Source organism: Lytechinus pictus, chromosome 5 (genome assembly GCF_037042905.1).
Source record: "Lytechinus pictus isolate F3 Inbred chromosome 5, Lp3.0, whole genome shotgun sequence".
NCBI lineage: Eukaryota > Metazoa > Echinodermata > Echinoidea > Temnopleuroida > Toxopneustidae > Lytechinus > Lytechinus pictus.
The window spans coordinates 34,614,723-34,629,120 of NC_087249.1; the positions used below are offsets into that span (position 1 = coordinate 34,614,723).

The 14,398-nt window shown below is 36.0% G+C and overlaps 1 protein-coding gene across 1 annotated transcript in view; it reads left to right on the top strand.

The window, feature by feature from the left end:
* Positions 1-14,398, top strand: part of LOC129262040 (H(+)/Cl(-) exchange transporter 5-like) — a 31,673-nt gene that overhangs the window by 6,179 nt on the left and 11,096 nt on the right. The window contains exons 6-14 of the mRNA XM_054900075.2: positions 152-232; positions 2,457-2,639; positions 3,581-3,670; positions 4,314-4,438; positions 8,523-8,667; positions 9,038-9,123; positions 9,428-9,546; positions 9,911-10,025; positions 10,433-10,528. Of these exons, the coding sequence (XP_054756050.2) occupies positions 152-232; positions 2,457-2,639; positions 3,581-3,670; positions 4,314-4,438; positions 8,523-8,667; positions 9,038-9,123; positions 9,428-9,546; positions 9,911-10,025; positions 10,433-10,528 (1,040 nt within the window). The remainder of the gene's footprint in view (positions 1-151; positions 233-2,456; positions 2,640-3,580; positions 3,671-4,313; positions 4,439-8,522; positions 8,668-9,037; positions 9,124-9,427; positions 9,547-9,910; positions 10,026-10,432; positions 10,529-14,398) is intronic.

Here is a 14,398-nt window from a genome sequence, read left to right on the forward strand (position 1 = left end):
TAGAAAGACATGCTTAGTTTGGCTTTTGATAACTGGATGGGGATTACATCTAATTCTTTCATTTCAATATGCATAGAAGAAAAAGTTTTATCAAGAGATGCTCTATTCTAATATCTTTACATTTATTGGAACCCTTTGTTCTTATATTCAGGTGTTATCGGCAGCTGCTGCAGCGGGTGTCTCAGTGGCGTTTGGTGCACCTATAGGGGGCGTCCTATTCAGCTTAGAGGAGGTAAACTATTGGGAGAGAAAGTGAGATTGACAGAGAGAGAGAGATAAAGGAGGGGTAAAAGTAAGATATAGAAGTGATTACGAAACACAATATCCATACTAAGTCAATGTACATGTAGTTGCAGTGATTTAGTGTAGTTTACATCAGTACATGTGTTTTCTCTTTCCCATTTTTGTCTCACCTTCATAGCAGTGTGAGACTATACATGTAGGTGCCGCTTTTCCGGCGGCGGCGTCAACATCAAATCTTAACCTAAGGTTAAGTTTTTGAAATGACAGCATAACTTAGAAAGTATATGGACCTAGTTCATGAAACTTAGCCATAAGGTTAATCAAGTATTACTGAACATCCTGCCTGAGATTCATGTCACATGACCAAGGTCAAAGGTCATTTAGGGTCAATGAACTTAGACCATGTTGGGGGAATCAACATCAAAATCTTAACCTAAGGTTAAGTTTTTGAAATGTCATCATAACTTAGAAAATGTCTGGACCTAGTTCATGAAACTTGGACATAAGGGGCCCGTTGCATAAAACTTTGTACCTGAGAAAACTCAGGTTGTTTTTACCGGAGTTTTTGCCCAGTGTTAAAGTCAATGGCAGAAATCAGACTAACCTTAGTTTTCAATTTTTACCAGAGTTTTCTCTGGTAAAAAGTTTTATGCAACAGGCCCAAGGTTAAAGAGAAATGCCAGTATTTGCAGTAAACACTGATTTCTTGAGAAAGTCTGTAAAACCAGGCTTAATTGTCAGTATATCATCAAGGATCTAGATCTGGTACAGTTAAATAAACTGACCTTTGTGAAATCTTCAAATCTACGCAGAAAAATGTTCACACTGAAGATCACCAACACAGATAGGCACACGTGGGACAGTGTATTATTATTGCTGAAATAAAGACCCTATGGAAGTGACCGAATCCGCGCTTATTTTGCTTATTTCTCAGCAATTACACAATTTCTTCCAGAATCCTTTGGCACATATTTTTTATTTATACAAACAGACACTTGGGTGGTCATTATATTAGATTCTGTAAAAAGTCATTTTGAGATCGTTACCAAAACTGGAATTTATCTTTAATCAAGTATCACTGAACATCCTGCATGAGTTTCACGTCACATGACTAAGGTCAAAGGTCATTTAGGGTCAATGAACTTTGGCCGAAATGGGGGTATCTGTTGAATTACCATCATAACTTTGAATGTTTATGGATCTGATTCATGAAACTTGGACATAATAGTAATCAAGTATCACTGAACATCCTGTGCAAGTTTCAGGTCACATGATTAAGGTCAAAGGTCATTTAGGGTCAATGAACTTTGGCCAAATTGGGGGTATTTGTTGAATTACCATCATAACTTTGAAAGTATATTGGTCTAGTTCATTAAACTTGGACATAAGAGTAATCAAGTATCACTGAACATCCTGTGCGCATTTCAGGTCACATGACCAAGGTCAAAGGTCAATGAACTTTGGCCGAATGGGGGTATCTGTTGAATTACCATCATAACTTTGAAAGTTTATGGATCTGATTCATGAAACTTGGGCATAAGAGTAATCAAGTATCACTGCACATCCTGTGCGAGTTTCAGGTCACATGATCAAGGTCAAAGGTCATATAAGGTCAATGAACTTTGGCCAAATTGGGGGTATTTGTTGAATTACCATCATATCTCTGTAAGTGTATTGGTCTAGTTCATAAAACGTGGACATAACAGTAACCAAGTATCACTGAACATCTTGTGCGAGTTATAGTAGGTTTCAAAGTCAGCACTGCTACTATATTGAATCGCGTGATGCAGGTGAGACCGCCAGAGGCCTTCCATTTGTTCATGTTTTTAAAGCTATGATATGATGAAGACAAATTTTTGTAGTTGAAACATTGTGGGATATTATTTTTAATACAGATTTTGATTCATGAGTATTTTTTTACTCCTTAGAATCAGAAAAAATGATATGAAAACTTGAAGATGAAAATGCACATGCCACATGGCATGTATCAGTAAACCTTTGAACATATTGTTGGCAGTGTAAAGGAGCTCTGTAACTGAGTGTTGACAGAAGCAAAATATATCTCCTTTTATTAATATTAGATAAGGTAGAAGATGATCCTAACAATTGTAATCATGAAAATGTTAAGACAATGTATAACTATGCAGAACAAGACAACAATACTATAATCATTGTTGTAATACTACTGTGCAATAATTCCCTCTTTCTAACAGGTAAGCTACTACTTCCCATTGAAGACACTATGGCGGTCATTCTTCTGTGCTCTTGTGGCTGCCTTTGTCCTTCGTAGTATTAATCCCTTTGGTTCTGACCATCTGGTCATGTTCTATGTGGAGTATGATCTACCTTGGTCACTCTATGAGCTATTCTTCTTCATTGTCCTGGGAATCTTTGGAGTAAGTCAACTCGTTATTTTAAACTCATTAGACCCATTTCATATTCTAGTATACAAATGATGCATGCACATGAGTTCATTATGCGATCTATCCTCACTCTAGTTGAGGCTCTGTTAAATCTATTGCATGAAGCCGTTAGGCTGAGTTCAATGGGGTGGACACAGCTTCAACGAGAGTGGATAGGTCGCATAATGGTTGAATGAAGACATGCATCATTTGGTTTATACAACGACTATTCTAGATTGTGTTATTTGAAAAAAAATAGGAGGAAAAAAAAAAGATGGAATTAGAATATATTTGCCTTTGTCCGGCAACTCGTTTTCTTTGACAACATGATTATTTTCCCCATGTATGAAAGCAGTTGTTTTTATTATTTTGTGATGCCCATCATCATCATCATCATCATCATGCACTTTGATCTATAATTAATTTAAATGCGCAGAGTTAACCTTGTTGATGCACTTACTTCGATGTATGTACGTAGCTTACTTCGATGGGCACAAACTCACACACATGCAAAATGTACATACACACACATGCTCAGAGGTACACACTGAGGGAGAGAGCTCACCATGCAATGGAAAAATGAAAAATGCACGGTCGCCGTGCAATGGAAAATAAAATTTGTATGTAGTATAAAATGGATCAAATATTGAATGGCTTTCAACCAATCAAATGACAAGAATCTTTGTATGAGTTGTATAGCAGTTTATATGAATGGCTAAAGCACACATCCTAAGCTTTAGAATGATATGTAACTTGTAAAATTCGATAAACAACAACCCACACTAGTACTTGATTGAATGCAGAGGAAAATCAGTGAGAGCTTCCTCCTCCTTTATTTGGAATAACATGTTAATATGTAAGTATGGATTCAAGACTTAAAAATTTATTGTAAATTTATTATTATAAGATGGGACTTTTTGGGGTTTGTTTTCCAGGGTCTCTATGGTGCATTCTTCATCAAATTAAATCTGAAGTGGTGCAAATTTAGGAAGAACTCAAAATTAAAGCAATATCCGGTCACAGAGGTATGTACTAATTCTTTGGATCATATTGTATGTTAATCAATATTAGTGGAATAATATACTTGATACTGTACGTATCAAGTCTTATGGTTTGAGATTTGAGATTTGATAACCAAAAGGAAAGAGAGTATCAGAAAAGCAGGCCTTGTTTCACAACATTTACAATTAACCTAAATTCACCATCATCGGTAAACTACCAATGTCAACACTACTCAACAGCTATTCAATTCAAGCTTTTTAAGGCAGTTATCACTTGTAACAAAGCCACATTCATTTGTATGTATTATGCATCAGGGCTATGATGTACGTTTAGTGTGTTTTACTTTGTAGCCTGAAATCTCCTGTGATGGTTTTTATTCTTAACAAATTTTTGTGTCCAAGATCATTAAAATTTCCGCATCCCTATATTGCTATACTGTTAAAATAAACTATAAACTATAAAAAATAATATAATAAGTGAGTTTTAAAAAGGTTGACAAAAAACTTACGCACCAAATGTTTGCTTATTATACAGATTTGCCATGTTGTAGCCTCTCCATATTTATAAGACAGTTATATGTCCGTTTAGTAAGAGACTCCACAATAATTATTAAAGAATTATGAATGAATATTTACAGAGCATACATGTAAATGTTTGTATTCCTAGGTGATAGTACTAGCATTGATCACAGCTGTCGTCAGCTTTCCCAATCAGTACACAAGAATGAACACAAGCAAGCTTATCTCACTTCTCTTCTCTGAATGTGGACCAGAAGATGATAATCTACTATGGTAAATATACATTTATTCAATGAATTCAGTTCAAAAGTGATACTTTATTATTATTGATTTATGTGTATGTTTTTTTAGAAGATGTGACTCTCATATTATTTTACAAGCAAACAATTTAATCCACAATGGACATGAATGCAGTATAAAATATGTGTTGAGTTTCAGCAAAGTTCAGAATGGTGAATGTACCGAAATATGTGATCGATCATACCGAAATGAGAGACAAGTCGCAAATCAAAATTCCTTGGAATTCGACACACAAATAAAAAAGTCAAAATTGTGAAGATTTTTTTTTTTTAAATTTTCTGATTCTTCCATGTTTCATAATTACTCTGTGAAAAAGATGAGTGAAATTGATGACGGGAATATGATAAAAAAGCAGTTTTTCTGCGAGTGTTTTTTTTTGGTCAATTCGAAAATTTCTGATACTTGGCACGTTCGACTTGATCGAATTTCGCTTCATACTAAGCTCCGCCCCTAGCAACGTATGCCATTGTTGATTGGCTATTCATTTAAAGTCGTGTACAGCTGGCGGCGGCCGCTCGCTCGATCGATCGATCGGTTCAATGATTCAGCTTCAAAAGAAAGATCAAAAGCATCGATTTCAATACGTATTCTGAAATTCAAAAGGGGGGCTTCTTGACAATAGTTAACAAACGGGATACAACTTCTAAAGGGTTATTTTTTGGTGATAATAGTACCAGGCGGGGGTATTAGCGATAGATTGATACCGGATTTAGAGTATTAACCTGGCTATAATCGCGAAATAAAAGTCATGCAGAGACGCAAAGTATTCAGAACACGGTTTGTTTGCGAGGATTAATTTCATTAAACATAACATGGACATGTTGAAGATTATCTCCATCATTTGCAAGTGATCGGGATGTTTTCAAGAGAGAACATTTTCAAAAGAAAGGGTTTACAATCCTTAAAAATATTGTTTGTTCGTGAATGTGAAAAATTTATGTAGAAAGCTTGGTGGGCTTCATTATTTCCAATTATTTATAATCAAGACATTGTTGCCCTCAATTTTTATCATGTTTGAATGAACGATAGAGAAAGCGAAAGAAATAACTGTACAAACAGAAAGTCTGAGACAGCTAACGTCGACCAATGAAAAATGGCCGAAACGACCATGGAGAAGGTTTAGTGCATTTTTTTGGATAAAGACATTGATTGAAAATATCAGTCATTTAAAATACACATATTGAAATAAACATTTCATAAAAGTCATTGTCATGTTGTTCCATTCGACTGTGTCCAGATCTATTCTCTCTTTCCCTCTCTCTTATTCTCTTACCTACTTCTTTCGTCTTTCTTGTGTTTTATTTCTTCCTTTCTTCCTCTCGCCCCCTTTTCGTTCGCTCTTCTTATTCAGGTCATTCGGTCTCCTCTCTCTAACCCCCTCCCCTATTCTATCTCATCCCCTTTCTCTTCTTTAATTCTTTCGTCCCTCTTAATCTGTTTTTCTTTCTTCCCTTTCGATCTTTTTTTTTTCTCTGCCGATTCTTCCCCCTCCTTTCCTTCTTCTCTCTTGCCTTTTTTTTCACCCTCCACTTTTTGTTTTCAATTTTTCCCCTTTTCTTCATGTTTTCGTTTCTATTTACATAATTCTGTTTTTCGTTCTTCTCACCCTTCGATCTTCTCTCTTTTTGCCGGTTTTCTTTCTTTTTTCCTTCTTTGTTTTCTCCCTCCCTCACCCACCGCCTTATTCCTCTTTTTTTCTTTCGTTCCTCTTTATATAATTATGTTTTCCTTATTCCTCTCCCCTGCCCATTCCCACCATCTTATTCCTCTCCCCCCTCCATTTCTTTTTCTTCTCCCCCGTCGATCTGCTCTCAATATTTTTTAACCTCATTTCTTCCCCCTTTTTTCCTTCTTATTCCTCTCTCTTGCTCACCCCACCGTCTTATTCCTCATCCTTTTTCCTCTTATTTATTTTGTTGTTCTGTATTATTCGTTCTTCTCCCCATTCGATCTTCTATTTTTTTTTCACAGCCGTTCTTTCTTCTTTCTCTTTCCTGCCCACGCCCACCATATTTTTCCTCCATTCTTCGTCTTATTTTTTAAAATCCTCTTTATATGTTTGAGAGTGAACACATGCGAAAAAATATCGAACAGCTTTTATTGTTCTTTCTTTAATCATTCAATCTTACAAAGACATCATTGTTGCACAAGGCATTTGCAACAATCTTCTGATTCTTTATCTGTATTTACTGCGTTAGAATATATATATATATTTTTAAACAAGTGCACACCAAGCTACCAATAATGCCTATAGAATTTCCATTTATTTGAAAGCAGGATAAAATAGCATTGCACATTAAATGCCTTGCTCACAGGCATAGGTGCCGCGGCCAGGGATCAAACCCCAGACTTTTTATGTATAGCCAGGCGCCTTAGACCACTCGGCCACGGCACAACCAAAATATTGTTTGTGCTTGATATCGATCCGAAAATCAGCATTCGTGGAGGTGTCGTGGCCGAGTGGTCCAAGGTGCCTGACTATACATAGGAAGCTCGGGGTTTATCCTGCATTCAAATAAGTGGAATGTTGTATGCATTCTTGGTAACTAGGTGTGCACTTGTTAGTTAAAAAGTTAAAAAAACTCCCCTAATCTATCCTTTGTTGGAAATAATTGTGGCGGGATTTTACTCAGGGTACCTCCTCGCTCTTTTTGTTGTAGAGTTAAGACGTTTATGCCAGGTTTTTTTTTTCAGGAATCAGTTTTAGAATCACTATAACTTTTTTTTCATTAATATATCTTTGCTTTTTTTTCATACTAATTTTGAATCATTTCAATGCTGTAAATAATTATACCCCCCCCCCCAAAAAAAGATCGATAATAGACGATATTGAGCAAATTATTCACGTTTTTTGTTCTCACTGCCTCAATCTAACATAAGCATTCATAAAACATGATCACACAAGCCTTTCGTATAAAGATAAGGTTCAAATTGAAATATTTTGAAGGCTTATCTTACCATTTTACAACGGATAGTTCTTTTTATTAGAACATGCGGTTAAAGTTTAGGTCATAATGACTCGCTTGATAGATTACATGTGAGAGTAAACGCGATCGACATTCAAACAACCGCATAGAGGCAATTTGCGGTATATGAAATTGTTATTATTATTTAATAAACAAGACGATGATACAATGAAAATCATTGGTATACTCCCTCCTCACTGGTTTTAGGTCCGACCTTTTCTCCCTGTCTTTTATTTCATTAAAAAGGGAGATCATGACAATTATTTCTTTCACGAATATAATTATAAAACCCCAGTATAACTATGGAGCTATTACACTGATCTGTATAGAAGATCAGTGGATTGACATATCGAACCAGAACATTAACTTTGTTTCGTCTTGCAGTCGCGCGTGACCTGCAAGTTCACTATTGTTCCAAATGCAGCCTCCTCATTGGTCAATCGTTTCGCCTTCTTTGGCAAGCGGTTGCTAGGACATTTCGGTTAGCTAGGCGGTGGCAAAATAGATTTTTTCATGGAGCGGATTCAAAACGGAAGTCAAACTTCGAAGGCGTTTTTCTCTTGATATTTATTTTCAAAAGCCCAATTCTTCTTGCATTCTAAGGCTAATATCTCCACTATTATTTACTCTTAAGGGTCGAGTGATATATCAAATTAAAGGTAAAGAAACGGAGAACAATAATCACTACAAAACTTGGATTTGAAAAATTCCGAGTTGTCTCTCATTTCGGTATGACGATCTAACCCATATGGGTTAGATCCTTTCATGTTTAAATATTAATATCACTTTGAAGAAAATTGTCTGTACTTAACTAACCATCATCTTAACTTTAGTATTTAACAGGCAAATATATATATTTTAATTATGTTCACAAACAATCACATGATCTACATGAACATACACAATATACAGTATTCCCATTATTAGACCTCCCCCCCCCCATTAAATGATATTGATAATGTAATTTATGAAGCACCAATTTACTTTGCCATGTCATATATGTAAAAATGCCATGCAATAGTGGAATCTTGATAAATCTTCTTGTGACTTTTTCTTTCCTTAATCACATGTGTCCATGTTTAATTACACAGTGATTATCAGAGGAACTACACCCGTATTGACAAGTCTGTCTACCCCACAGCTGCGGCAGGCCCTGGTATCTTCAATGCTCTTTGGCTCCTTGCACTAGCGCTAGCATTCAAAGCAATCATCACAATCTTCACATTTGGTATCAAGGTATGGTCAATGCTTTAAGTTATCATAGTACAAAATGTTCCAAACAGTCATGAAAGCGATATATAGTAAAGCTATATATATTACATAGAAAATTTGAATGATAGAATAAATCCAATCCTGTGTCTTTCAGTTGTGATTCATATAAGGATGAGGAGATATTTTTTTTTGTCTTAGAAGTCAGTCATAAAGTCATTTGTCATTTAAAAGTTAGCTTTTCAATTTTTATTTCAACACAGGTTATCAGAAGCATTTTTTATCCAAACTTAACAGAAAACCAAATGATTACTTCCTAAACCACTTTTTATGGAAAATGGTCCTTAACTATTGAAACTTCTGCACAGCATGAGTATGTATGTTGCATTTGTTGCAGGTTCCAGCCGGTTTATTCATTCCTAGTATGGCTGTTGGAGCTATCGCAGGGAGAATCTTGGGTGTCCTGGTTGAACAGATTGCATAGTGAGTATGAAATTATAAAATCCTAGATATACAAATTATGAAAGAGTTGGGTTTTAATGCCTTTCTGAAAATTATAGTTAGTGATGGAGACTAGTTGCATGTATTAAGTTGCAAGTCATCCCATTATAAAAATTTCAGAAATAAGACGGTAACAATAAGATTGAAACCATGTGACACCTTTCTGATTGACCTCTTCCTTGATTGACCTTCTTCCTAAGACATCTTTCAAGATGTCTTACAGATTTATTATAAATAAATCGTATCCCATGTCTGGCAATTGTTTCTGTTCTATTTGACTTTGTAGTAAAAACCCAGACTGGTATATCTTTCATGAGTGTAAGTTCATTGGGAAGTGCATCACTCCAGGACTATATGCCATGGTGGGTGCAGCAGCTACTCTGGGTGGAGTCACTAGGATGACAGGTGAGGATAGGGATAATGATGATGATGGTGGTGGTGATCTTGGTGAGGATGAGGGTATTGATGATGATGATGAAGATGATGACGGGAAAGGAAGTCGGGGAAGGAGGACAAGGGGTTGCCATAGGATGTAGGGGAAGGACAATGAGAGGAGTAGGTGGAGGACTAGGATGAGGAGGAGGAGGAGGAGTTTAATGGTCTTTTAATTTTGTTTGCCTTTTGAAAAATATAAACAATACACTTTGCATAGCAGTGTATTTATACATGTTGACAATACAGTTTACAGAGAGAAAAAACATGTATTCTTATTTTGTAATGATTTTTTGATAAATTGACTTGACTGATTTGTCTAAATTTGATTTGACAGTATCTCTGGTGGTGATCATGTTTGAACTGACCGGTGGTCTAGTGTACATTGTACCTCTGATGGTAGCTGTCATGGTCAGCAAGTGGGTTGGTGATGCCTTCTGCAAAGAAGGAATGTATCCTTGACAAAAATATACATTATTTCTGATTATACAGGGAAAAAAATACACATGGGTTTGGGGCGAGTTGGCCCCCAAAATACTCAGGAGCCCTGGAAACTGAACAAGGAGCCATGGAAAATTCCCATTTGGAATAATAATAATATTGACTGGCTCTTCTTTCGGGAAACATCAAATATGTTGCCCTTAAAAGAACCATATTGCCCTCGTCTAAAGACTCGGGCCAATATGATTTTGTTGCTGGCGACATATTGTATGTTCCCCTCAAGGCCAGTCAATATTATATAATTATTCAATATTTATTTTCAAAGTCAGCACTGCTGCTATGTTGAATCGTGTAATGCGGGCGAGACTGTCAGAGGCATTCCACTTATTATTATCCTTAATCATGAAATTTCTTACAGATATGATGGTCATATCCATTTAAATGGTTATCCTTTCTTAGACAGTAAGAGGGATTTTATGCATACATCACTAGCTATAGATGTTATGAAACCTCAGTAAGTATCATGTAACCATGAAATATATTTTTTTACACAATGATTTACAAATCATGAACAGAATTTGGGTTTTATATCATCAAAGCAAAAGGGGCATCCTTCCTCACAAAATTTCTTCATTTACTTACTGTATAAGTAGAATCTTGATCGACATGAAGTTCTTATTTGCTTATTTGTCGACTCTCAGATGTATGTTTAATGTTGAGCATTTGTCCCTTCAATTGCTGTTAGCTCATCAAGGAAACATGACATGTTGATGACCGTCAGTATCAATGTTCGCCTCTTACTCACTCGTACTCCTCATAAATGCAGATTGTGTGTATTTATATGAATAATGAAATTGAAACCAATCTCCAGATTAATTTCTGAGGGCTGTTTTCATGCATTTGTTTATGCTAAATTACATTTCATGTCTAACCTTATACCATTTTTGTCTCGCCCACCAGAGGTGAAGGCGAGACTTAGGGATCCAAATGTCGTCCGTCCGTCGTCTGTCGTCCGTCCGTCACAAATTTAATGACACATAACTCCACAACCGTAAGTTGCTTTTCTACCAAATTTAGATGGTAGAAGGACTTGGGGGACCTGCATGTTATGCTGCAGTCGGAGGTCACATGGTAAGGTCAAAGGTCATTTTCAGGTCAACGTTAAAGTTTACATGCCAGACTCTCTTATGACACCTAACTCCGCAACCGTAAGTCACTTTTCAACCAAACTTGGATGGTAGATGGACTTGGGGGACGATGGACTTGGGGGACCTGCATGTTATGCTGCAGTCGGAGGTCACATGATAAGGTCAAAGGTCATTTTCAGGTCAACGTTAAAGTTTACATGCAAGACTCTCTTATGACACCTAACTCCGCAACCGTAAGTCGCTTTTCAACCAAACTTGGATGGTAGATGGACTTGGGGGACCTGCATGTGATGCTGCAGTCGGAGGTCACATGGTTAGGTCAAAGGTGATTTTCAGGTCAATGTTAAAGTTTACATGCAACACTCTCTTATGACACCTAACTCCGCAACCGTATGTCACTTTTCAACAAAACTTGGATGGTAGATGTACTTAGGCGACCTGCATGTTTTGCTGCAGTGGGAGGTCACATGGTAAGGTCAAAAGTCATTTTCAGGTCAACATTACAGTTTACGTGCAAGGCTCTTATGACAAGTGTTATCAAACTAAGCACCTTGGTGCTTACTTTGATTGTAATATGAATATGTTAGAACAAGTTAATCAATTATGTAAATCTGTCAAATTCCATCTAAGAAACATATCGCAGATAAGAAAGTACATAACTGAAGAAACCTGCCACAGTGCTGTTCGTTGTCATATTTTGTCCAGATTAGATTACTGTAACAGCCTATTGACATCTGTTCCCCAAGTGTATTTGAAGTGCTTACAAAGTTTACAAAACTGGGCAGCCCATATTATCTTTAAGGTGGACCGACGTCATGATCCCGGCCCTTTACTTACATCTCTTCATTGGCTCCCTGTAAAGAAGAGAATTGTCTTTAAATTACTTTTTTTTGTCTTCAAAGCCCTCGCCCTAATCTCCGTTCATCTAAAGACCCATATTTGCTTGCCATACCCAAAACTCGTACAAAAACAGGTGATCACACATTTAGTGTTACTGCTTCTTAAGAATGGAACAACATCCCCACTTTCATTAAATCATCAAACTCTTCAGATCAATTTAAGAAACTTCTAAAAACATACCTCTTTTCCGATTAATTTCTTTTGCATGTATTTGTATTGTAATTATTATGTACTTTTGTTTTAAATCGTTTGTAAACGCTGTGATATAGTTAACTATGGAGAGCGTACTAAATTCTAGTTATTATTATTCCATCCCAGTCGTTTCACAATGAAGTTTCAATACAATTCTGTTGTGTGCCCTCGCAAATCACGATATTTCTGGTTATTTTCATAAGTGGGCGAGACACAAAATCGCTTTTGCCTTGTATTCAATATTATTTATTTATTTATTTATTTGATTATTTATGAATGTATTCATTCATTTATCATTTTTTATTTATTATTATTTTTTTTTTAGGGGGGATCTTTTTTAACTAAGAGGGTTTTTTAACATTTATAGGGAGGGCAAATCACAGGGTTGGCGCGTTTTAAACGGTGTGTTTTAAAACATGTTTTAAAACACCGCATAGACTTGTGTGTTATAAATTTGCATGGATGTGTTTTAGATGAATGTTGTTTTTTTCATACTGTTATTTCTTAAGTGGTGTATTTTTTTCTTCTAACTAACTAAAACTCTTTTTCAATGCCACTCCTTTTTTTCATCCCTTTATTCTTTCTTTCTCCATTGCTTTGTCATGTTCCTCTTCTCCCTGTTCAATTGTGCACATCAATCCATATTAAGAATATTCTCATTTTATCAAACATATCTGAGTGTTGTGCTCACTTTTTGGACAGGGAAAGAAACATGAGCTCAAATACATGTACATGTTATAAAAGTACTTGAATGAAATGGAAGTGTTGCACAAGCACAATAATATTTTACAAATAGACTGTAAACCTGACATCATACTCTTGAGGTACACACAAAAGCAGGTATAAAACTTTTTGCTTCATAAAGACGAAGAAAAGTATAAGATAATCAGCTAGCAAACCTTAACCCTAACAATTCAAGGGGACCTTAATGTCCCCCTAAAAATTTCTATGATAAATCCATAAACAAGACAGGGCCACGGCATATCGTTCAAGACTATTTTGGGGATGCATGCATGGGTATGCAGTTATGATATACACCACAAATGCATAATCAGATCCCGAATTGCTCAAAAATGTGATTTCATGTATAAACCCAATGTGAGTTCTTGCCAAAATTTGTACCTGTATCTGTATCATTATTTTTACTTATTGTTAATGATTGGAAAATTATTGCCAAAAATTTCCATTAGTAACAAACAAAAGTTTTTAAAATCTGTACATAAAAAATATAAAAAAGTTTTAGAAAACATTACCGGTAACCTAAATAGACTGGGCTTTTTCGTTTCCTAAGAAGACTGAGCGTGCCCCCCCCTTATGATCTGGGCCGTCGATCGCGGGATCACAACAAAAATTGGCACGGCGTTACCCATGGCAAAATCTAAAAAAATATAAATCAAATTTTGTATAAATCTCATTGCTAATTTATGCGTAAAATCAAGTTTGCTCTAATAATCTAAATAATGCCCCTGAAATGCTCATTTTTGGTTCACTCTTTATAGGAATCTTATCAAATGTTCTTTAAAAAATTTCAACATTACATTTATTTTCTTATGTATTTTATTGTTTTTTCAATGGAAATAGTCAGGGACTATATTTTGACCATAAACAAGGTGAAATTAATTGATTTTAGTCAGTAAAGGAAAAATGACCCATTTATGAATTTTGGTTAAAAACACTATTTGCATTGGATTTGTACACAAATTTTTGAGCAATTTTGGGTCTGCATGCACTTACAGAATGTTGCGTAATTTCGGAACCGCATACCAGGGGTCGCAATTTTGGTCTCAAGGACCCCCGTTTTCACAAACATTTGTAGTTCCGCAGCCCGTTCCGAGGACCCTCCTATTTACAATTAGCCCGCTCCAAGGCCCCCGTTTTTTGTCTCGCCCGCGGCACACCCCTACCACTTTTTTGGTCAAGTGCCCCCCCCCCCCCCGGGCTTGGAACTACATGTATATGTACATGTATTAGGAATGAAATGTCTATTTACTTATAAAGTGTTCTTTTTTTGTAGGCATTCAATTTCCATGATTTAGTGATTTGGGGGGAAATATGAACTTTTCTGTTGGAAATTCATTAACAAAATTGTGGTTATCTCTTATTTAAAACATCAAGAGCTTAAATCATACTGTAATAGTGTATAG